Source organism: Trachypithecus francoisi, unplaced genomic scaffold (assembly GCF_009764315.1).
Source record: "Trachypithecus francoisi isolate TF-2019V2 unplaced genomic scaffold, Tfra_2.0 Lachesis_group1, whole genome shotgun sequence".
Classification (NCBI taxonomy): domain Eukaryota; kingdom Metazoa; phylum Chordata; class Mammalia; order Primates; family Cercopithecidae; genus Trachypithecus; species Trachypithecus francoisi.
Genome location: NW_022681454.1, coordinates 57020840 through 57047198, shown reverse-complemented (window position 1 = coordinate 57047198; position 26359 = coordinate 57020840). Strand labels below are relative to the sequence as shown.

General features: G+C 39.4%; 1 protein-coding gene across 18 annotated transcripts in view; it reads right to left on the bottom strand.

Annotated features, from left to right (window-relative positions):
- Positions 1-708: 708 nt before the first annotated feature.
- Positions 709-26359, bottom strand: part of CCDC158 (coiled-coil domain containing 158) — a 125284-nt gene continuing 99633 nt past the window's right edge. For 16 of the 18 annotated variants that reach the window (XM_033214381.1, XM_033214372.1, XM_033214379.1 and 13 more), the window contains 4 exons: positions 24732-24799; positions 15235-15393; positions 12731-12838; positions 709-915 (listed from right to left, as the gene is read on the bottom strand). In XM_033214381.1, the coding sequence (XP_033070272.1) occupies positions 839-915; positions 12731-12838; positions 15235-15393; positions 24732-24799 (412 nt within the window). In that variant the 3' untranslated portion in view covers positions 709-838. The remainder of the gene's footprint in view (positions 916-12730; positions 12839-15234; positions 15394-24731; positions 24800-26359) is intronic. The other 2 variants (XM_033214371.1, XM_033214378.1) reach the window with 2 other exon arrangements.

Genomic DNA, 26359 nt, shown 5'->3' with positions numbered 1-26359 from the left:
CAGCTAGCCATCTGCCACATTGTCCCTAATGTTTTGACACAACGGATTCATTTTTGTATCTGTTCTTCTCTCATTTTATTTGGTTCACATATAAACTCCCCTAATTTATTAAAATGTAATTAAAGCAGACTGAATAGATATAATCTAGAAGTTACTAACTTGCTAAAGAGTAACAAAATCCTTTTCTTTCTTTACTATTATTAATAAGCAAAAAAGGGAAACTTTTGTAAAAGTTTTGACTGGGGGCCCTGATGTTTGGTTATCTGTTTACCCTCACTGATACTGACAGAACAGTGAGTTCATAGTCTCAAAATGAGTCCCGTTAGTATGCTGAAGTTTGTCCTCTGTCCTTGATATTACACCACATCTTTCACTTTCATGTGAAAGTAGCTTTTCCCCCAGCAATTTTTTAAAGCTAAATTAGATTGAATAAAACACTTAAATTAAATTAAAATTTAAGTAGAATAAAATAAAATAAAATAGATTCTATTGTCTTGGGACCAGTAACAACAATAAAAAACTACAATTATTCCAATATATTTGAATAACCACAAATTATATCTTATGATTAATTACCTTATAAGGTAATTATAATACTTTATTATGTATGAATACTTTATAGGTATTAATTGTTATAATGTATGAATACTAGCTAGTAGATGTTTGAAGTTTTACCGTGAGGGATTCAAGAATAGTTTATTTCAAAATAGAGTTTACAAGACAGGGTATCTTTTATTAAATTTTCACATAAAAAGAAAAAGTACACAGGGCACTAATTACAAGTAACACCACAATTAATTGGGCCTCATTCCTCTGTAAAGAATAGGCAAGCAACAAGTCATTTTAGTAACATTTTTTCCTGGTCTTTTACTTTCTGTATCCTCTTTTCTTGATTTCTGATCATTGAAGACATCGCTGAAAATGTTGATAAAACAGTTAGAATAACAAAATCCACTCAGGCTTTAATTCTACAATGTGCTACTTAAAAGATTAGCTTGTTAGTATAGAATAGACATGTTCTGAGCTCAAGACATTCTTAAAAAATTGTGATGTAGCATATTTTTGAAAAGGTTGGTGTTACAGAAGAGAGCTAAGGGTAAATCTTTAGTGTTTCAGGTGTTTTATTTACTTATTTATTTTGTAGATACAAGGTCTCTCTATGTTGCCCAGGGTGGTCTCAGACTCCTGGCCTCACGCAATCCTCCTGCCTCGGTCTCCCAAAGTGTCAGGATTACAGGCATAAGCCACTGTGCCCAGCCTCAGTTGTTTTAAATGGGCATGAGAATTGTAAAAGTAATACTAATTGTAAATAATTCAAACACCTCAGAAGGACACAAAGAAAGATGAAGGTCAGTCTTTGCCTCTGCTCCCTCAATCTGCTGGAATCTGCCTCTGCCTGAGAGGTCATTACCAGCAATTTGGTGAATATCTGCACATATACATGCATGTGCATATGTTTTATTCTTTACACAAATGAAAATATATGGTATAGATTGTTCAGTAGCTTCCCTTTTTCATATAACAAAATGTCAATAATTTTCCAGTTCAGCTTATGTTGTGTTATAACTGTATAGTATTTACTAATATTTCATTATACAAATTATTAGAATGTTAGTAAACAGACTAAAAAAGGTTACATCCTTTTCTTTCTTTCTTTCTTTTTCTTTCTTTCATAAATACTTTTGTATAAACACTTCTGTGCATTTGTACAATCATTTCTTATAGAATAAATTGCCAGAAGTGAAATTTCTGGGTCAAAGCGTAAATGCACTTCAAGTTTTGACAGTCCTCCCAAAATTCCCCCTAAAAATACTTGTTTTAGAATTTTCAAGAGATGTCCCATCCAGACACTGCATTCAGCAAACAGGTCTTTTTATTTTGTAAACAAATATATGTCTTCCATGTGGATTATTATTTGGTGGCATACATCGGATAAACTCAGAAACATATGTTATGGTGCGAATAAAAATATGATCAATAAGATAATACATCTTCCTTCAAAAAACTCACAATAGATGTGGAAAGGAAGATGGCAGATAGGAGATAGGGCTGACATGTAGCCCCAACTTGGATGGACAGAGAAACGTGTGGAGACTGTTGACTTTTGCTCCAAGAGCCACTGCAGGCACATAACAAGAAAACCAAAAGAATTGACAGATCCTTTAAAAGCAGCAGCATGCCACTGCAAATTCCACAACACAAGTAAAAAACTGTGAGTTTCCAAAGTGTGAGAGGGGGAAATCCTGCCTCTCAACATATACCCCATTGGGGAACCTGAAAATCCAGATTATGGGAGAAGGATTTAACCTTACCTAGAACTGGAACAAATTTAGTGAAAAACATAAAAGTAGAAGGAGCAGTGGGAGGCGCCTTGGAGGCACTACCATTCTCCAGCTTGAGCCCAGGGAAGCCACCCCTCACTGTATCTCACAGGCCCTTGGGCAAGGTGGCTGGCAGAATGTGGAGTGGCCGCAGAGTGAAAGAAGCTTCCAACCGAACTCTGTCATAATTTCAACTGGGCACAAACTCTTTTGAGCAGAATCTGGGTGGTGAATGGGAAAGGCTACAGAAAGGAGCACAGAAGCCACTGCTGACAGTGTGGGCAGAGAGGAAGGGGCAGGTGAGACCTGAAAGCCATACTTGCTTTCTCAGTGGGCAAGTTTATAACAGGGGCAAGGTCTGATCTGCCTGCAAACCCCAACCACTGCCCTGCACGGGCTGCCTGGAGACACTGGCGCCGTTAGCAGGGCATGGTGGGAGCAAGACTGGCCTTGCCAACTGTGTGGGAGGCTAGGTGAGGCCTACTGCACAGGCTTTCCCGAACTTCCTTGGCAACAGAGGCAGCCAATTCACCGCTGGAACATAACCCCACTGGCCCAAGAACCACAACGCATACCTCACAGTGGCCACAGCAGGCCTCACCCAAGGAGAGTCTGAGCTCAGACCCACCTAACTCTGCCCCAATCCGATGGTATTTTTTTTTTTTTTTTTTTTTTTTTTTGAGACGGAGTCTCGCTCTGTCGCCCGGACTGGAGTGCAGTGGCCAGATCTCAGCTCACTGCAAGCTCTGCCTCCTGGGTTTACGCCATTCTCCTGCCTCAGCCTCCCGAGTAGCTGGGACTACAGGCGCCAGCCACCTCGCCCGGCTAGTTTTTGTATTTTTAGTAGAGACGGGGTTTCAGCGTATTAGCCAGGATGGTCTCGATCTCCTGACCTCGTGATCCGCCCGTCTCGGCCTCCCAAAGTGCTGGGATTACAGGCTTGAGCCACCGCGCCCGGCCCCGATGGTATTTTTTAACCTGCACTGGTAGCTGATCACAAAACACACAAACTATTGAGAGCTTGATGGCCCCACACATTACCTGACAAACCCAAATACTTATCCTGGCCAACTTAGGGGAGGCTTACATTCCCCTGTCTACTATCACAGCTTGTGCTCTCTTGAAAGTGCCGCCTCCTGGCTGGAGGCCAACGAACTCAGGACATTATAGTAACTCATGATAGAAATGATAGAATAACCCTGTACTAAGGAAGGAGAAAGCAGCAGCTAATTCCACTGCCTGCAACATTCTGGCTAACCAGAGGTCCTGAGTCTGTCCATGTGAACATACCACTGCTAGCAAAACCAGTATTTGATAAAGCCAGGACACTAAATATATCTATAACCAAGGACTCTCACAGAGTATACTTTACTCCCCTACATCCTCTACCAGAGGAGGTGCTGGTATCCACGACTGGGAGACCTGAAGATGAATCACATCACAGGACTCTTTGCAGACATTTCCCAGCACCAACCCTGAGCCTGGTAGACCCATTCAGTGACTAGAAACCCAAGAACAATAACGATCATTGCAGTCCAGCTCTCAGGAAGGCCCAACCCTTGGGCCTTGGGGAGGACACCACTTAAGGGGTCACCCTGTGGGACAAAAGAATCTGAACCTTGAATTCCAGGTTTTTCCACTGAAATAGTTTACCCAAATTAGAAGGAATCAGAAAAGCAATTCTGGAAATATGACAAAACAAGGTTCGATAACATCCCTGAAAGGCCACACTAGCTTGCCAGCAATGTAGCCAAACAAAGAAGAAATCTCTGAATTGCCAGATGAAGAATTCAGAAGGTTGATTAAGCTACTCATGGAGATACCAGAGAAAGGTAAAAACCAACTTAAAGAAATTTAAAAAACAATACAGAATATGGATGAAAAATTCTCCAGAGGAATAGATATAAAGAAAAACAATCACAATTTCTGGAAATAAAAGACACACTTATAGAAATACAAAATGCATTGGAAAGTGTCAACAACAGACTAGAACAAGCAGAAGAGAAACCTTCAGAGCTCGAAGACAAGGCTTTCAAATTAGCCTAATCAGACAAAGAAAAAACAATTTAATAAAATTGAACAAAGCCTCCAAGAAGTCTGGGATTATGTTAAACAGCCAAACCCAAGAATAACTGGTGTTCATAAGGAAGAAAATGAATCTAAAAGTCTAGAAAACTTATTTGAGGGAACAATTGAGGAAAATTTCCCTGGTCTCACTAGTGACCTAGACATTCAAATACAAGAAGTTCAAAGAATAGCCGTGAAATTCACTGCAAAAAGATCTTCACCTAGGCACATGGTCATCAGGTTATCTAATGTCAAGATGATGGAAAGAATCTTAAGAGCTGCAAGGCAAAAGTATCAGGTAATCTACAAAGGAAAACCTATCAGATGAACAGCAGATTTGTCAGCAGAAACCCTACAAGCCAGAAGGAATTGGGGTCATATTTTTAGCCTCCTGCAACAAAGTAATTGCCAGCCAAGAATTTTGTACCCAGCAAAACTAAGCTTCATGAATGAAGGACAGATGAAGTATTTTGCAGACCAAAAAAAAAAAAAAAATGCTGAGAGAATTCACCAGTACCAAGCCATCACTAAAAAATGCTAAAAGGAATTCTAAATCTTGAAACAAAACCTCAAAACACACCAAAATAGAACCATCCTAAAGCATAAATCTCACAGGGCCTATAAAACAATAACACAAAGAAAAAAAAAAACACAAGGTATTCAGGCACCAACTAGTAGAACGAACAAAACAGTACCTTGTATCTCTTTAGGCCTAACATTGAATGTAAATGGCCTAAATGTGCCACTTAAAAGATACAGAATGGCAGAAAGGATAAAAATCCACCAACCAAGTATCTGCTGTCTTCAAGAGACTCACCTAATGCACAAGGACTCACATAAACTTAAGGTAAAGGGATGGAAAAAGATATTCCATGCAAATGGATACCACAAATGAACAGGGGTAGCTAGTCTTATATCAGACAAAACATACTTTAAAGCAACAACAGTTCAGAAAGACAAAGAGGGATATTATATAATGATAAAGGATCAGTCCAACAGGAAAATATCACAATCCTAAATATATATGTACTTAACACTGGAATTCCCAAATTTATAAAATGATTACTACCAGACCTAAGAAATGCGATAGATGCTAACACAATAATAGTGGAGGACTTCAATATTCCACTGATAGCACTAGACAGGTCATCAAGACAGAAAGTCAACAACAGCAAAAAAAAAGAAAAAGAAAAAGAAAAACAATGCACTTAATGCAATGAACTTAAACTATACCCTAGAACAAACAGACTCAACAGATATTTACAGAACATTCTACCCAACAACTGCAGAATATACATTCTTTTCATTAGCCCATGGAACATTCTCCAAGATAAATCATATGATAGGCCACAAAACAAGTCTAAATAAATTTAAGAAAATCAAAATGATATCAAGTACTCTCTCAGACCACAGAGGAATAAAACTGAAAATTAACTCCAAAAGGAACCCTCAAACTATATAAATACATGGAAATTGAATAATCTACTCTGGAATCATCTTTGGATCAATAATGAAATCAAGACGAAAATTTTAAAATTCTTTGAACTGAATGAAATTCATGACACAATTTATTGAACCCTCTGGGATACAGCAAAAGTGGTGCTAAAAGGAAAGTTCAAAGCCTTAAATGCCTACATAAAAAAGTCTGAAAGAGCACAAATAGACACTCTAAGGTCACACCCAAGGAACTAGAGAAACAAGAACAAACCAAACCCAAACCCAGCAGAAGAAAAGAAATAACAAAGATCACAGCAGAATTAAATGAAATTGAAATAAACAAATAAAAAACAATACAAAAGACAAATGAAACAAAAAGTTTGTTCTTTAAAAAGATAAAATTATTAGACCATTAGTGATATTAACTAAGAAAGGAAGATAGAAGATCCAAATAAGCTCAATTAGAAATGAAATCAGAGATTTTACAACTTATACCACAGAAATACAAAAGATCATTTAGGGCTACTATGAACACCTTTATATGCACAAACTAGAGAATCTAGAGGAGATGGATAAATTCCTGGAGACATATAATCCTCCTGATTAAGCCAGGAAAAAAACAGAAACTCTGAAGAGACTAACAACAAGTAGTGAGATTGAAACAGTACTTTAAAGAATACCAGCAAAAAGAAGTCCAAGACCAGATGGATTCACAGCTGAATTCTATCAGGCATTCAAAAATAACTGGTACCAATCTTACTGAAACTGTTTCAAACATAGAGAAATATGGAATCTTCCCTAAATCATTCTATGAAGTCAGTATCACCCTAATACTAAAACCAGGAAAGGACATAACAAAAAAAGAAAACTACAGAGCAATATCCATGATGAACATAGATGCAAAAATCCACATATTCTATGAAGTCAGTATCACCCTAATACTAAAACCAGGAAAGGACATAAAAAAAAAGAAAACTACAGACCAATATCCATGATGATGCCAGGCACAGTGGGTCACACCTGTAATCCCAGCACTTTGGGAGGCCAAGGTGGGCGTATCATGAGGTCAAGAGTTCGAGAACAGCCTGGCCAACATGATGAAACCCCATCTCTACTAAGAATACAAAAATGAGCCGGATGTGGCCGGGCATGGTGGCTTACACCCGTAATCCCAGCACTTTGGGAGGCCAGGGCGGGTGGATCACGAGGTCAGGAGATCAAGACCATCCTGGCTAACACGGTGAAACCCCGTCTCTACTAAAAAATACAAAAAAGTAGCTGGGCGTGGTGGTGGGTGCCTGTAGTCCCAGCCACTTGGGAAGCTGAGGCAGGAGAATGGCGTGAATCCGGGAGGCGGAGCTGGCAGTGAGCTGAGATTGCACCACTGCACTCTAGCCTGGGTGACAGAGCAAGACTCCATCTCAAAAAAAAAAAAAAAAAAAATTAGCCGGGCATGGTGGCATGTGCCTGTAATCCCAGCTACTCGAGAAGCTGAGACAGGAGAATCATTTGAACCTGGCAGGTGGAGGTTGCAGTGAGCCGAGATCATGCCACTGCACTCCAGCGTGGGTGACAGAGCAAGACTCTGTCTTGAAATATATATATATGTGTGTGTGTATACATATTTTATATATATATATATATCCATGATAAACATAGATGCAAAAATCCACAACAAAATATTAGCTAACTGAATACAATACCATATCAAAAAGATAAAACACCATGATTAAGTGGGTTTCATACCAGGGATACAGGGATGGTTTAACATACTCAAGTCAATAAATGTGATACATCACACAAACAGAATTGAAAACAATAATCATATGATCATCTCAAAAAATGCAGAGAAAGCATTTGACAAAATCCAGCATTACTTTATAATGAAAACCCTTGGCAAAATCGGCACAGATGGGACATACCTCAAAGTAACCAAAACCATCTATGACAAACTCACAGCCAATATTATACTGAAAGGGGAAAAGTTGAAAGCATTCTCCATGAGAACTGGTACAAAACAAGGATGCCCACTTTCACCACTGCTATTCAACATTGTACTGGAAGTCCTAGTGAGAGCAGTCAGACAAGAGAAAGAAATAAAGGGCATCCTTCATTGAAGAGGAAGTCAAACTATTGCTGTTTGCCGATGACATGATCCTATGCCTAGAAAACCTTAAAGACTCATCCACAAAGCTCCTAGATCTGATAAATGAATTCCGTAAAGTTTCAGGATACAAAATCAACGTACACAAATCAGTAGCATTGCTATACACCAACAATGACCAAGCTTAGAATCAAATCAAGAACCCAGCCCCTTTTACAACAGCTGCAACAAAAATAAAATACTTGGGAATATATCTAACCAAGGAGATGAACAATCTCTACAGGAAAAACTACAAATGCTGCTGAAGGAAATCATGGATAACACACACAAATGGAAACACATTTCATGCTCATGGATAGGTAGAATCAGTATTGTGGAAATGATCATACTGTCAAAAGCAATCTACAAATTCAATGCAATTCCTATCAAAACACCATTATCATTCTTCACAGAACTGGAAAAAACATTCCTAAAATTCATATGGAACAAAAAAAAGATCCCACATAGCCAAAGCAAGACTATGCAAAAAGAAGAAATCTGGAGGCATCACATTACTTGACTTCAAACTATACTACAAGGCTATCATCACCAAAACAGCACAGTACTGGTATAAAAATAGGCACATAGACCAATGGAACAGAATAGAGAACCCAGGAAGAAAGCCAAATATTTACAGCCAACTGATCTTCGACAAAGCAAACAAAACATGAAGTGGGGAAAGGACACCCTATTCAACAAGTGGTGCTGGAATAATTGGCAAGTGGCATGTAGAAGAATGAAACTTCAACTCAAGATGGGTCAAAGACTTAAATCTAAGACTTGAAACCACAAAAATTCTAGAAGATAACATCAGAAAAACTCTTCTAGACATTGGGTTAGACAAGAATTCATGACCAAGAACCCAAAAGCAAATGCAACAAACACAAAGATAAATAGATGGGACCTAATTAAATTTAAAAGCTTCTGCATAGCAAAAGAAATAAGCAGCAGAGTAAACAGACAACCCACAGAGTGAGAGAAAATATCTGCAAACTGTGCATCTGACAAAGGACTAATATCCAGAATCTACAAGGAACTCAATCGAATCAGTAAGAAAAAAACAAACAAGGCCGGCGCGGTGGCTCAAGCCTGTAATCCCAGCACTTTGGGAGGCCGAAACGGGCGGATCACGAGGTCAGGAGATCGAGACCATCCTGGCTAACACGGTGAACCCCGTCTCTACTAAAATACAAAACTAGCCGGGTGAGGTGGCGGGCGCCTGTAGTCCCAGCTACTCGGGAGGCTGAGGCAGGAGAATGGCGGAAACCCGGGAGGCGGAGCTTGCAGTGAGCTGAGATCCGGCCACTGCAGTCCAGTCCGGGCGACAGAGCGAGACTCCGCCTCAAAAAAAAAAAAAAAAAAAAAAAAAAAAAAAAAAAAAAAAAGAAAAAAACAAACAAATAATCCCATTAAAAAGTGGGCTAAGTATATGAATAGAAAATTCTCAAAGGAAGGAAGATATACAAATGGCCAACAAACATATGAAGAAATGCTCAACAACAGTAATGATCAGGGAAATGTAAATCAAAACAATGTGATATTACCTTACTCCTGCAAGAATGGTCATAATTTAAAAATATAACATAAGTGAAAAATATGACCAACAGATGTTGGTGTGGATGTGGTAAAAAGGGAACACTTTTAGGCCGGGCGCGGTGGCTCAAGCCTGTAATCCCAGCACTTTGGAAGGCCGAGATGGGCGGATCACGAGGTCAGGAGATCGAGACCATCCTGGCTAACACGGTGAAACCCCGTCTCTACTAAAAATACAAAACTAGCCGGGTGAGGTGGCGGGCGCCTGTAGTCCCAGCTACTCGGAGGCTGAGGCAGGAGAATGGCGGAAACCCGGGAGGCGGAGCTTGCAGTGAGCTGAGATCCGGCCACTGCAGTCCAGTCCGGGCGACAGAGCGAGACTCCGCCTCAAAAAAAAAAAAAAAAAAAAAAAAAAAAAAAAAAAAAAAAAAGAAAAAAACAAACAAATAATCCCATTAAAAAGTGGGCTAAGTATATGAATAGAAAATTCTCAAAGGAAGGAAGATATACAAATGGCCAACAAACATATGAAGAAATGCTCAACAACAGTAATGATCAGGGAAATGTAAATCAAAACAATGTGATATTACCTTACTCCTGCAAGAATGGTCATAATTTAAAAATATAACATAAGTGAAAAATATGACCAACAGATGTTGGTGTGGATGTGGTAAAAAGGGAACACTTTTAGGCCGGGCGCGGTGGCTCAAGCCTGTAATCCCAGCACTTTGGAAGGCCGAGATGGGCGGATCACGAGGTCAGGAGATCGAGACCATCCTGGCTAACACGGTGAAACCCCGTCTCTACTAAAAAAATACAAAAAATTAGCTGGGCGAGATGGCGGGCACCTGTGGTCCCAGCTACTCGGGAGGCTGAGGCGAGAGAATGGCGTAAACCTGGGAGGCGGAGCTTGCAGTGAGCTGAGATCCGGCCACTGCACTCCAGCCTGGGCGACAGAGCGAGACTCCGTCTCAAAAAAAAAAAAAAAAAGGGAACACTTTTACACTGCTGGTGGGAATGTAAACTAGTACAACAACTATGGAAAGCAGTACAGAGATTTCTTAAAGAACTAAAAGTAGAACTACCATTTGATGCTGCAATCCCACTACTGGAGGAAAAGAAGTCATTATGTGTAAAAGACACTTGCACACACATGTTTATAGCAGCAAAATTCACAATTGCAAAAATATGGAACCAGCCTAAATGCTCATCAACCAACTAGTGGATAAAGAAAATTAGGCCGGGCACTATGGCTCATGCCTGTAATCCCAGCACTTTGGGAGGACAAGGCGGGTGGATCATGAGGTCATCCTGGCTAACACGGTGAAACCCCATCTCTACTAAAAATACAAAAAATTAGCTGGGCGTGGTGGCGGGTGCCTGTAGTCCCAGCTACTTAGGAAGCTGAGGCAGGAGAATGGTGTGAACCTGGGAGGTGGAGCTTGCAGTGAGCCAAGATAACGCCACTGCACTCCAGCCTGGGTGACAGAGCCAGACTCTGTCTCAAAAAAAAAAAAAAAAAGAATGAAAATTATTATCTATCTATCTATCTATAGACAGTATTACATGGTGTGTGTGTGTGTGTGTGTGTGTGTGTATATAGTATTACATTATATATATACACACACACCTCACCCATCTCATCCTTCCCCCATATATATATACACACACACACACCATGTATATTTACATGGTATATATATATTTACATGGTGTTTGTGTATATATATGTGTATACAACCATGTAATACTACTCAGCCATAAAAAGGAATAAAATAATGGCATTTGTAGCAACCTGCATGGAGTTGGAGACCATTATTCTAAGTAAGGTAACTCAGGAAAAAAAAAAAAACATTGTATGTTCTCACTCATACGTGGGAGCTAAGCTATGAGGATGCAAAGGCATAAGAATAATATGATGGACTTTGAGGACTTGGGGGGAAGGATGGGAGGCAGGTGAGGGAAAAAAGATACACTGTATACTGCTTGGGTGATGGGTGCACCAAATCTCAGAAATCATCACTGAAGAACTCTTCCCTGCAACTAAACACCACATGCTCCCTACAAACTATTGAAATTTTAAAAAATGCTAAACCCCACAAATTCACAATAAACTTAAAACCAAATATTTTTCCTAATGTTTATATACATAGGAGTCTTGGGTTATCACAGGGACCTGGAATTTTCTTCAACAACAATTCGCTAAAGCCTTACTATATTAAAAACACGTGGATTCTGGAGTCAGAAATTGCAGAGGCCAAGTCCTTGCTCTACTCTTCACTGTGACTTGGAATTTATTGACTATTCTTCTATCTTCAGTTTCCTCATTTTCAAATGCTGTAATAACAGTACCCATTTCCCAATGTTGTTGTGAAGATCACATGAAGAAAACGTAAGTGAAGCTCCTAGTACAAGGCCTGGCACACAGTTGGGAAGTGCTCAATTAAGTGTTAATAGTAACTATTATTACTAACAAAGTTGTTTATTTTATGAAGATTTGTTCTTAGAAATGTATTTTCCTTTGCCCAGCAATTTATTGTTTTCTAGGGATAGAAAAGATAGAATAACAAATGTACTTCAAAATTCATTTCTCTCTGATAAAGGCCCCTGGAGTCATGAATGCGGGTTAGAAAAGTATGAACCATGAAGGCTCCCCCATATTCACGGTACTTAGAACTTATGCCCAAAAAGCTGCCGGTCTTCTGCAGATTAGAACAGTTTCTTATTCAAACAGTTTTAGCATTTTTAGAAGTGGATTCTTTTTATTTTGTGATTCATTGGGTGGCATTGTGTCTTATAGTGCTATGCTAATTTAAATCCTGTGTAAGAATAAATACCATTATTTTGCTTCCTTGCTATTGACTATGCTCTTGCCTAGGCTATTATCGTATAAATGCTTGTCTACAGACCTAATAGCAACAAGAAAGACAGTGTGTGGGAAAGTCCCATGTGAAAAATCACCCAGAACCTCAAAACCACTCCTGAGGGATGGCCAGCAGGATTGTCATCCCCATTAGATAAGAGAGTACAGCAGGGCAAGAGTGACCTACCCATGGTCACACGATTAATCCAGGGGGCTATTAATGGTTAAGACCCTTATATTTAGACTTCAGTTTATAGTTGCTAATTCAATACCCTTTCAGTAGGTCTATAGAGTGGAGGCTTAATCTGAAAGGAAGGTGAACATTCTAATGAGCAAGGCAGATCTCTTCAAAAACACACACTGTACCTTGGTTCTTCATCTGTAAATCTTCTACCAGAGTTTGCAAGCTTTCTAGCCTGTTCTGAAGCTTCCTGCATGTTTTTCCTGTTGTTTCTATTGGCGGAGACTGTGAATCTATTAGAAAATTGCTTAGATGTAATATTAAAAGTCTATTCAACATTTCCTTTTAGAAATCTTTCAATTAAAGGTTAAACAACTTTTCTTTAAAATAAAGAGATCTTTTTTTCATGACAAATTCTAAAAGAGCTGTAACACTTAAAGGAAACTCTAAAACATGATTTTAAACCAGAGAAAAATGAGTTTTATCTAAATATTGCAACGCTAGCCTCTTTGATTTTGTTCAAACCAATCTGATGTATCATTATTTAACTACATAATATTAAATAAGATGGGTAAAAAGAACACTTCAAGTTTCATGATACATTCTGCATTATAAATGACAGCTTTTCGTACCAAGCCTGAGTAGTTCCACTAACTTGGGGTTTGAAGGACTATGATCTAATACAGAAACTGCACCATTTTCAAGGTATGTGAGGCCAGTGCCCATGTCAGTTCTGTCACCTAATGGGAATGGTATTATATGATGGCAGAGGGTGGCATGGATGCCAACATGATCACACTGAACCTAGAACGAATGTGGCAGTGGCAACTAAAGAGGGCCTAGGAGCATGTAAGCTATTCTCTTATCAGTGTGCTGTTTTGTCAACCTCTAAAAGTACTTAATTGGCAATCTGAAGACTTAAATTTTGATCTTAATCCCTGCCTAGCTGCATAATTTTGATACTATTTTTAATGGCTAATTTTTCTATCAAAAAATACCCTTTTCATTCAAGGCAATTATCTAGGAATTACTTCAGTTTAAGAGAATGAGAAACATTTTCTTGGAGAGTTTTTTTTTTTTTGGAGACAGAGTTTCGCTCTTGTTGCCCAGGCTGGAGTGCAATCATGGGATCTCGGCTCATCGCAACCTCTGCCTCCCGATTCAAGCGATTCTCCTGCCTCAGCCTCCTGAGTAGCTAGGATTACAGGCATGCGCCACCACACCCGGTTAATTTTGTATTTTTAATAGAGATAGGGTTTCTCCATGTTGGTCAGGCTGGTCTCGAACTCCCGACCTCAGGTGAGCCGCCCGCCTCAGCCTCCCCAAGTGTTGGGATTACAGACATGAGCCACAGCACCCGGCCAGAGGTTTTTAACATAAATAACATAAAATATGTTTGATGAGTATGACAATAAGCGGGGGGCTGGGGGTGAGAAGAAGTGCCAAGCAGTATTGCTCTATTCCTGCAATAACCACAGCGTTAAAAGGTAACATGGAGGCCAAAGCAACTGCATCTTGGATGCTAATCTGCCAAGTTGACTTCTGATTAGTCCCAGTTCCAGGAAGGCATCCAAGATTGCCAGCTTCCTTATATGGTAGGTAGCAAGTACCTGCCATAAATTCTACCCTTAAGCAATTGTCCTGTTCATCCTTTCTGAGGCATGTATACCCTTTACCTATGGTATACAGGCCCTGGGTATGGGGGGATAGTGGTACAAGGATCCACCACCTTGTGTGACTGTTGCGGAGGCACAGACATGGCTCCATTCTTAAGTCCCTATTAAATGTTTCTTTCTGAGAAATTGGATTTGTTAGCCTCTTTCTTCAGCCTCTCAGCTTCCTCAGTCTTTGTGGGGAGGTTTGCACCGACTTGCCCACCACAGAACAGGAAAGTAATTTTATACTTAAAATTAAAAAAGATAGTAAATGAATAGCTTAGAAACATAAGAGATGAAAGAGGACACAAGTACAGAAAAAAAGATGTAAAAAATGTACTAATGTGTGATTAGGTATTTTTTAGGATCTAGAAATGTATAAGGTGTAGAATTTCAAAAGACTAAGAAATAACTTGATGATAATACAACTTTGTCTAGTTTCTCTCTTACAAAAGGGAATGATGTTATAAAACACCGGGGTTGTTTGGTCACTGTCATACATGATGAGAAATATTTCAAGTTCATTTAACACATAATATTTAACTCTCACTTACTTACCAGGCATTTATTCTAAATCAAACATTTTTTTCTCATTTGTCTTATCAAATAACAAACTTAAAATATTAAAAATGAGAAAATTTTGAAAAGTTTGTACGGTATGCACTTATAGTGACTAAAGCAGAGACTGAAGAAGAGTTATGATTTTAAAGAATGTAAATAAGAAAGAAAAGTAACTCACAGCATTTAAAAGAGGATCCAAAATCTTTTAATAAAATAGAGGCAAAGACATTCATTATTCATTTAGAGAAAAAGAGAGAAAATGTTTACATATAATACCAATGTACATTTACTAAGGCTCGCATGGTACACAATAGCTGTTCTATTTAAATAAGACCTGTTTAAGTTACACAGAATCAGTTAGAGCTTACACATAACAGCAGCACGCAAAATCTTAATTCTGAGTCAAAAGAACTTAAGAGTTCAGTAGTGTAGGAAATCAATTAATCACATCAATGATATCAGATCTTTCTTACCTTTAACAGAATCAGATGAATGAATAGGCTTGGCGGACCTATACTGTGATGCAGAACCTATTGAACCTTCAACTGAACTAGTTAGGAGCGAGTGCACTGGAGACTTTTTAGGAGAAGAATTGAATGAACGAGAAGCTGAGTTTTTCACAGATGGAGTTGCTAAAAGTTTGCAAGAACAAAAGTAAAAGGACAGAATTAATTAAAAGTAGTACACTGCACTTCTCAAAAAGTCAAGCTTTCATGAGAAAATGTTCCCAATGGTGGAGGGACAGGCAGACATTCTTCTAAATACCCAAGATTTGGGGTTGGAACTGAAAAGGGTTATGCCTCAGTTAAGGGTGAACAGGAACTAGACCTGCCCTTGGGATCCTGAGGTCTAGCTTCAAATCCTCTTTCTAATGTGATTAAATTGACCTGGATGCCTTAGTTGTCTACCAAATGCAAGCATGAATGCTCTCTAGAGGAAGGTAGTCTCATTCATAGCATCACTATGTACATCATCTGTACAACTTTTCATATATAACATGTCATACAATAAAAATAACCAGGCATATAAGGAGGTAAGATGATATGGCAGAAAACCAAGAGGAAAAAAATACAAATAATGATATAGATCTATAGGGTCCAGACAATGGGCTTATCAGGCATAGACTCCCATAGATTCAAGCAGCATTACTTCAGACTCCAAGTGAATTCTTACATGCATAAAAAAAAATATCTGCAGAAATGAATAAAAACTGCTAAAACAAACCAATCAAAAACAAAAACAATCTTAAAGCAAAAGGGGAAAAAAAGGAACAGACTGTGTTTAAATAAACAATAAACTTACAGCTGACTTCTTAGTAGAAACAATGAAAGAAAGAAAACAATGGAAAGTGATATCTTCAAAGTGAAGCAAAAAATGCCAATTTAGAATTCCATACTCAGCAAAAATATTCTTCAAAAATCAGGATGAAATAAACACATTTCAGAAAAATAAAAATGGAGAGAATTTATCACCAGCAGGTTTACATTAAAAGAAGCCTTAAAGGCATAAGTAAAATGATACCAGAAAGTTAAGTGTAAATATGTGGGTACATCTAAATGAATATTAACTGTAGAAAACAATAAAAATAATTAAATGTGGTATTTATATTTCTATAATTCATATTTTTAATTAAAATGTGATAATTGTATGAAAGTTGGAAGGATAGTTAATGGAGTTAATATATTCTAAGGTACTGCCAATGTATGACAAAAGGTAAAAGCATTCATTTATATCAATCTAATAAGGCAAGGATAAATGTTTTACTGTCCTGGGTAATCACTGAAACAATAGTAAAAAACATATAAACGAAGTAAACCTGAAGGAATTAACTTTACATAAATGTTCTTTTCTTCAAAATGTTAGTTCCTGAAAGATTTCCCCCAAGCCAAAGATTATTTAAAAATTAAGAATTTGCAATTATTTTATTTAAGAATATTACATTTTGATTATACATATACAGTCATAATTAACAATGGGGATATGTTCTGAGAATTGTGCTGTTAGTTAATTTTGTCATTGTGCGACCATCATAGAATACACTTTCACAAACCTAGATGGTATACAGGCTATATGGTATAGCTTATTGCTTCTAGGCTACAAACCTGTAGAGCATGTTACTGTACTGAATACTGTACGCAACTGTAACATAATGGTAAGTATTTATCTAAATATGTCTAAACATAGAAAAGGTAACACACTGTGGTATGACATTATCATAGCTACAACATCACTAGGTAACAAGAATTTTTCAGCTCTATTATAATCTTATGGGACCTCTGTTGTTTATGTCATGGTCATTGACCAAAACATTATGCAGCACGTGACTGTATACTGACACTAAGAAAAAAAATGAAAAATTATCTTTCTCCCATCTCTTTTCAGCTTACCTCAAATTTCTCTATTTGCAATACTGTCCAGATTTATAACTACATTTTTGTTGAATAATCATCGCAGTTTCATTCTTTCTCATTTATTTTGTTCTCTTCCATAGGAAGACCGATTATGTATCTGTTGGTTTGCCTCTGCCTTCCAAATATAACATATTCTGTGTAAGTATTTTTGGTACTTATTTTTAAAAATTCCTTTTGTGTAATTTTCTCCACGGCTATAATTTCAGTCACATCTATTTTACTTTTCATTTTCTAAAGCTTTTCCCTGTGATGTTTTTAATCTTTCTCTTCCACTTCTAGTTTGAGTTATGCCACTTTGCTTGTCAACAAATTGTGTTGGGGGGGCGGAGCAAGATGGCCGAATAGGAACAGCTCCAGTCTCCAACTCCTAGCGCGAGCAGGAGACCGCAGAGAGATCACAGAAGACCGGTGATTTCTGCATTTTAAACTGAGGTACTGGGGTCATCTCACTAGGGAGTGCCAGACAATCGGTGCTGGTCAGTTGCTGCAGCCCGACCAGTGAGAGCTGAAGCAGGGCGAGGCATCGCCTCACCTGGGAAGCGCAAGGGGGAAGGGAATCCCTTTCCCTAGCCAGGGGAACTGAGACACACAACACCTGGAAAATCGGGTAACTCCCACCCCAATACTGTGCTTTAAGCAAACGGGCACACCAGGAGAATATATCCCACACCTGGCCGGGAGGGTCCCACGCCCACGGAGCCTCCCTCATTGCTAACACAGCAGTCTGCGATCTAACTGCAAGGCAGCAGCGAGGCTGGGGGAGGGGCGCCTACCATTGCTGAGGCTTAAATAGGTAAACAAAGCCGCTGGGAAGCTCGAACTGGGTGGAGCTCACAGCAGCTCAAGGAAACCTGCCTGTCTCTGTAGACTCCACCTCTGGGGACAGGGCACAGTTAACAACAACAACAACAAAAGCAGCAGAAACCTTTGCAGACGCAAACAACTCTGTCTGACAGCTTTGAAGAGAGCAGTGGATCTCCCAGCACAGAGGTTGAGATCTGAGAAGGGACAGACTGCCTGCTCAAGCGGTCCCTGACCCCTGAGTAGCATAACTGGAAGACATCCCCCACCAGGGGCAGTCTGACACCCCACACCTCACAGGGTGGAGTACACCCCTGAGAGGAAGCTTCCAAAGTAAGAATCAGACAGGTACACTCGCTGTTCAGCAATATTCTATCTTCCGCACCTCTGCTGCTGATACCCAGGCAAACGGGTCTGGAGTGGACCTCAAGCAATCTCCAACAGACCTACAGCTGAGGGTCCTGACTATCAGAAGGAAAACTATCAAACAGGAAGGACACCTATACCAAAACCCCATCAGTACATCACCATCATCAAAGACCAGAGACAGATAAAACCACAAAGATGGGGAAAAGGCAGGGCAAAAAGCTGGAAATTCAAAAAATAAGAGCGCATCTCTCCCTGCAAAGGGGCGCAGCCCATCACCAGCAACGGATCAAAACTGGTCAGAGAATGACTTAGACGAGATGAGAGAAGAAGGCTTCAGTCCATCAAACTTCTCAGAGCTAAAGGAGGAATTACGTACCCAGCGCAAAGAAACTAAAAATCTTGAAAAAAGAGTGGAAGAATTGACAGCTAGACTAATTAATGCAGAGAGGGTCATAAACGAAATGATAGAGATGAAAACCATGACACGAGAAATACGTGACAAATGCACAAGCTTCAGTAACCGACTCGATCAACTGGAAGAAAGAGTATCAGCAATTGAGGATCAAATGAATGAATGAAGCGAGAAGAGAAACCAAAAGAAAAAGAAGAAAAAGAAATGAACAAACCCTGCAAGAAGTATGGGATTATGTAAAAAGACCAAATCTACGTCTGATTGGGGTGCCTGAAAGTGAGGGGGAAAATGGAACCAAGTTGGAAAACACTCTTCAGGATATCATCCAGGAGAACTTCCCCACCTAGTAGGGCAGGCTAACATTCAAATTCAGGAAATACAGAGAACGCCACAAAGATACTCCTCCAGAAGAGCAACTCCAAGACACATAATTGCCAGATTCACCAAAGTTGAAATGAAGGAAAAAATCTTAAGGGCAGCGAGAGAAAGGTCGGGTTACCCACAAAGGGAAGCCCATCAGACTCACAGCAGATCTCTCGGCAGAAACTCTACAAGCCAGAAGAGAGTGGGGGCCAATATTCAACGTTCTTAAAGGAAAGAATTTAAACCCAGAATTTCATATCCAGCCAAACTAAGTTTCATAAGTGAAGGAGAAATAAAATCCTTTACAGATAAGCAAATGCTTAGAGATTTTGTCACCACCAGGCCTGCCTTACAAGAGACCCTGAAGGAAGCCCTAAACATGGAAAGAAACAACCGGTACCAGCCATTGCAAAAACATACCAAAATGTAAAGACCATCAGGCTAGGAAGAAACTGCATCAACTAACGAGCAAAATACCAGTTGATATATAATGGCAGGATCAAGTTCACACATAACAATATTAACCTTAAATGTAATGGACTAAATGCTCCAATTAAAAGACACAGACTGGCAAACTGGATAAAGAGTCAAGACTCATCAGTCTGCTGTATTCAGGAGACCCATCTCACATGCAGAGACATACACAGGCTCAAAATAAAGGGATGGAGGAAGATTTACCAAGCAAATGGAGAACAAAAAAAAGCAGGGGTTGCAATCCTAGTCTCTGATAAAACAGACTTTAACCATCAAAGATCAAAAGAGACAAAGAAGGCCATTACATGGTAAAGGGATCAATTCAACAGGAAGAGCTAACTATCCCAAATATATATGCATCCCATACAGGAGCACCCAGATTCATAAAGCATGTCCTTAGAGACTTACAAAGAGACTTAGACTCCCATACAATAATAATGGGAGACTTTAACAGCCCACTGTCAACATTAGACAGATCAACGAGACAGAAAGTTAACAAGGATATCCAGGAATTGAACTCAACTCTGCATCAAGTGGACCTAATAGACATCTACAGAACTGTCCACCCCAAATCAACAGAATATACATTCTTCTCAGCACCACATCGCACTTATTCCAAAATTGACCACATAATTGGAAGTAAAGCACTCCTCAGCAAATGTAAAAGAACAGAAATATAACAAACTGTCTCTCAGACCACAGTGCAATCAAACTAGAACTCAGGACTAAGAAAATCAAAACCGCTCAACTACATGGAAACTGAACAACCTGCTCCTGAATGACTACTGGGTACATAACGAAATGAAGGCAGAAATAAAGATGTTCTTCGAAACCAATGAGAACAAATACAACATACCAGAATCTCTGGGACACATTTAAAGCAGTGTGTAGAGGGAAATTTATAGCACTAAATGCCCACAAGAGAAAGCAGGAAGGATCTAAAATTGACACCCTAACATCACAATTAAAAGAACTAGAGAAGCAAGAGCAAACACATTCAAAAGCTAGCAGAAGGCAAGAAATAACTAAGATCAGAGCAGAACTGAAGGAGATAGAGACACAAAAAACCCTCCAAAAAATCAATGAATCCAGGAGTTGGTTTTTTGAAAAGATCAACAAAATTGACAGACTGCTAGCAAGACTAATAAAGAAGAAAAGAGAGAGGAATCAAATAGATGCAATGCAAAATGATAAAGGGGATATCACCACCGACCCCAAAGAAATACAAACCATCATCAGAGAATACTATAAACACCTCTACGCAAATCAACTAGAAAATCTAGAAGAAATGGATAATTTCCTGGGCACTTACACTCTTCCAAGACTAAACCAGGAAGCAGTTGAATCCCTGAATAGACCAATAGCAGGCTCTGAAATTGAGGCAATAATTAATAGCCTACCAACCAAAAAAAGTCCAGGACCAGATGGATTCACAGCCGAATTCTACCAGAGGTACAAGGAGGAGCTGGTACCATTCCTTCAGAAACTATTCCAATCAATAGAAAAAGAGGGAATCCTCCCTAACTCATTTTATGAGGCCAACATCATCCTGATACCAAAGCCTGGAAGAGACACAACAAAAAAGAGAATTTTAGACCAATATCCCTGATGAACATCGATGCAAAAATCCTCAATAAAATACTGGCAAACCAAATCTCCAGCAGCACATCAAAAAGCTTATCCACCATGATCAAGTGGGCTTCATCCCTGGGATGCAAGGCTGGTTCAACATTCGCAAATCAATAAACGTAATCCAGCATATAAACAGAACCAAAGACAACAACCACATGATTATCTCAATAGACGCAGAAAAGGCTTTTGACAAAATTCAACAGCCCTTCATGCTAAAAACGCTCAATAAATTCGGTATTGATGGAACGTACCTCAAAATAATAAGAGCTATTTATGACAAACCCACAGCTAATATCATAGTGAATGGGCAAAAACTGGAAAAATTCCCTTTGAAAACTGGCACAAGACAGGGATGCCCTCTCTCCCCACTCCTATTCAACATAGTGTTGGAAATTCTGGCTAGGGCAATCAGGCAAGAGAAAGAAATCAAGGGTATTCAGTTAGGAAAAGAAGAAGTCAAATTGTCTCTGTTTGCAGATGACATGATTGTATATTTAGAAAACCCCATTGTCTCAGCCCAAAATCTCCTTAAGCTGATAAGCAACTTCAGCAAAGTCTCAGGATACAAAATTAATGTGCAAAAATCACAAGCATTCTTATACACCAGTAACAGACAGAGAGCCAAATCATGAATAAACTTCCATTCACAATTGCTTCAAAGAGAATCAAATACCTAGGAATCCAACTTACAAGGGATGTAAAGGACCTCTTCAAGGAGAACTACAAACCACTGCTCAATGAAATAAAAGAGGACACAAACAAATGGAAGAACATACCATGCTCATGGATAGGAAGCATCAATATCATGAAAATGGCCATACTGCCCAAGGTTATTTATAGATTCAATGCCATCCCCATCAAGCTACCAATCAGTTTCTTCACAGAATTGGAAAAAACTGCTTTAAAGTTCACATGGAACCAAAAAAGAGCCCGCATTGCCAAGACAATCCTAAGTCAAAAGACAAAGCTGGAGGCGTCACGCTACCTGACTTCAAACTATACTACAAGGCTACAGTAACCAAAACAGCATGGTACTGGTACCAAAACAGAGATATAGACCAATGGAACAGAACAGAGTCCTCAGAAATAATACCACACATCTACAGCCATCTGATCTTTGACAAACCAGACAAAAACAAGAAATGGGGAAAGGATTCCCTATGTAATAAATGGTGCTGGGAAATTGGCTAGCCATAAGTAGAAAGCTGAAACTGGATCCTTTCCTTACTCCTTATACGAAGATTAATTCAAGATGGATTAGAGACTTAAATGTTAGACCTAATACCATAAAAACCCTAGAAGAAAACCTAGGTAATACCATTCAGGACACATGGGCAAGGACTTCATGTCTAAAACACCAAAAGCAACGGCAGCAAAAGCCAAAATTGACAAATGGGATCTAATTAAACTAAAGAGCTTCTGCACAGCAAAAGAAACTACCATCAGAGTGAACAGGCAACCTACAGAATGGGAGAAAATTTTTGCAATCTACTCATCTGACAAAGGGCTAATATCCAGAATCTACAAAGAACTCAAACAAATAACAAGAAAAAAACAAACAACCCCATCAAAAAGTGGGCAAAGGATATGAACAGACATTTCTCAAAAGAAGACATTCATACAGCCAACAGACACATGAAAAAATGCTCATCATCACTCGCCATCAGAGAAATGCAAATCAAAACCACAATGAGATACCATCTCACACCAGTTAGAATGGCAATCATTAAAAAGTCAGGAAACAACAGTTGTTGGAGAGGATGTGGAGAAATAGGAACACTTTTACACTGTTGGTGGGATTGTAAACTAGTTCAACCATTATGGAAAACAGTATGGCAATTCCTCAAGGATCTAGAACTAGATGTACCATATGACCCAGCCATCCCACTACTGGGTATATACCCAAAGGATTATACATCATACTGCTATAAAGACACATGCACATGTATGTTTATTGTGGCACTATTCACAATAGCAAAGACTTGGAATCAACCCAAATGTCCATCTGTGACAGACTGGATTAAGAAAATGTGGCACATATACACGATGGAATACTATGCAGCCATTACAAAGGATGAGTTTGCGTCCTTTGTAGGGACATAGATGCAGCTGGAAGCCATCATTCTTAGCAAACTATCACAAGAACAGAAAACCAAACACCGCATGTTCTCACTCATAGGTGGGAACTGAACAATGAGATCACTCGGACTCGGGAAGGGGAACATCACACACCGGGGCGTATCATGGGGAGGGGGGAGGGGGGAGGGATTGCATTGGGAGTTAACCTGATAGAAATGATGAATTGATGGGTGCTGACGAGTTGATGGGTGCAGCACACCAACATGGCACAAGTATACATATGTAACAAACCTGCACGTTATGCACACGTACCCTAGAACTTAAAGTATTTTTTTTTTTTTTTTTTTGAGACGGAGTCTCGCTCTGTCGCCCAGGCTGGAGTGCAGTGCCAGATCTCAGCTCACTGCAAGCTCCGCCTCCCGGTTTACCCATTCTCCCGTCTCAGCCTCCCGAGTAGCTGGGACCACAGGCGCCGCCACCTCGCCCGGCTAGTTTTTTGTATTTTTTAGTAGAGACGGGGTTTCACCGTGCCAGCCAGGATGGTCCGATCTCCTGACCTCGTGATCCGCCCGTCTCGGCCTCCCAAAGTGCTGGGATTCAGGCTTGACCACGCGCCCGGCCAGAACTTAAAGTATTAAAAACAAAAAAAACAAAAAAAACAAATTGTGTTGACTTTCAATCTCTTCTTTCTGGAGCTTTTTTTTTAAAATGAGATCATCTTATCTATAATTCTTTGGAAATTTTATGGAGAACTGTCCATCTCGATTCTTCTCCTTTTCCTTTCGTCTATTCAATATTTATTCAGCACTTGCTATGTGCCAGGAAGTCTCCAGGCACCTGGGATATATCCAGGAACCGAATGGCTATAAGACATCTGCCCTTGCACAGCTCTTGTCTCACAGGGGTGACACAGTATGTGAGAAGATGCTAAGAGTAACTGATAAAAGGAAGAAGGAGCACTGGAAGCGTGGGAAAATTGTGATTTTTATTTTAATTTACTTTTAGAGACAGGGTTTCGCCATGTTGTCCAGACTGGTCTCGAACTCCTAGGCTCAAGCAATCCACTCACCTTGGCCTCCCAAAGTGCTGGAATAACAGGCATGAGCCATCACACCGGCTGGTTGTGATGTTTAAATGCAGTGATGACAATTAAGTCCCACTGGGAAAGTGACACCTGGGCAAAGGCTGAGCTGAGGTTTTAGCAACGCAAGTTAACACGGCATAAAAGCCCTAACATGGAAGCTGCCTGACATGTTCAAGGAACAGTTTGAGGGTGGATAAAACAAAATGCATGAAAGAGGGAGTAGCAGGAAATGAGGCCAGAGAGTTAACAAGGAGTTGGAAGACACTGCAATGACTTTGGCTTTTACCCTTGTGGAAATGGGGAGACATTGTAGGCTCTATTTCTGTGCTTTCGTTGGAAACTCACCTGCAGATGCGAATGTGAAGCAACCAGAGGGATCTTCCATGTCTCCTGCATGCAATGTGACCGGCTCTCTGGAAGCATAAGAATGGTAATGCAAGCATTCCATTTCACAAACACAGTACTAAAATTCATAAATAGAAGCAAGCGAACACAGGCACATGTGATGGCTTAAAATATAACCTCAAGATGGCAATCATAATCCTAAAGTCCTAAAATACTCTAAGAGGTAGGTTCAAAGTCGCATTATCTTTTTGTATTCAGAATCCATGAATATTTTACAGAATGAAAATATATAATCTTCATTAGAAAATCCATTTTTGTGTGCTAATAGCTATAAAATCCACAACATCTGTTCATGGATTCTAAGAGTTGCAATCTTAATGACTCATTTAGAAATAAAGAAATCAGACCGGGCATGGTGGCTCACGCCTACAATCCCAGCACTTTGGGAGGCTGAGGCTGGTGGATCACGAAGTTAAGAGATCGAGACCATTTGGCCAACTTGGTGAAACTCCGTCTCTACTAAAAATACAAAAATTAGCTGGGTGTGGTGGCATGCACCTGTAGTCCCAGCTACTCGGGAGGCTGAGGCAGGGAAACCACTTGAACCCAGGAGGCAGAGGTTGCAGTGAGCCGGTATCACGCCTTTGCACTCCAGCCTGGGTGACAGAGAGAGACTCTGTCTCAAATAAATAAATAAATAAATAAATAAATAAATAAAACAACTCATAACATTAGTAGTATCAGTGTACAAAACTATAAGACATATAAGTTGAAGTAAACTACATAGTTCTCTGTGAGTTGGGTACCAATATGAGAATAATATGGCAGCAGTTCTCAAGGTGGTTCCCTTTCAGGAGGTTTGTGAGGTCAAATTATTTTCATTATGATATTAAGTTGTTATTTGCTTCGTAACTTTCAGTCTCTCACAAATGTACAGTGGAGTTCCCCAGAAGCTCCATGATAGTTGATATGCATATGGGAATCTAGCTGTATTTTATTAACCCAGCTACTGAAATGTAAAACATGTTTTCTCAATGACTTTTTGGAGCATATAGTTATTTTTTATAATAAAGAAAAAGTTATTTTTCATAATTTCAGAATAAAGAAGTATTACAGTACTTTCATTGCTGAAGGAAGCAGATTTTTCTAGTCATGAAGAAACTACTGCAGAGCTTTAATTATCTCAGGGAAGTAGCTTCTCTTTTTCCCATGCCTAGGACTGGGCTCCAACCCCAGTAGCTCAGTGTGGGTACCCAGAGGCAGTACACAGTGGTCATAAACACGGGCTCAGGAACCAGCTAAACCTGAGTTCAAATCTGACCTCCATTGTTTTCAAGCAGTATGACTTTGACAAGTTGCTAAGCAATCTGAGTCTTCATTTCTATGGGAAAATAATGCTTGCCTCATACATGAGATTAGACTAATAAGACAAGTCTAAATCAACTGGAAAATAAGAATTTTTATTAAGAATAATAAGAATAAAACATATGCAGTTGATAGTTGTGGTTATTAATAGGTATGATGTAGTATCATATACCCAGGAGAGAAGGAAATAAAAACATCATTTCTTTTAGGCTACAAGAAAGATTTACACTTGGTCAGTCTGCATCCATGGGTTCTGCAATCAC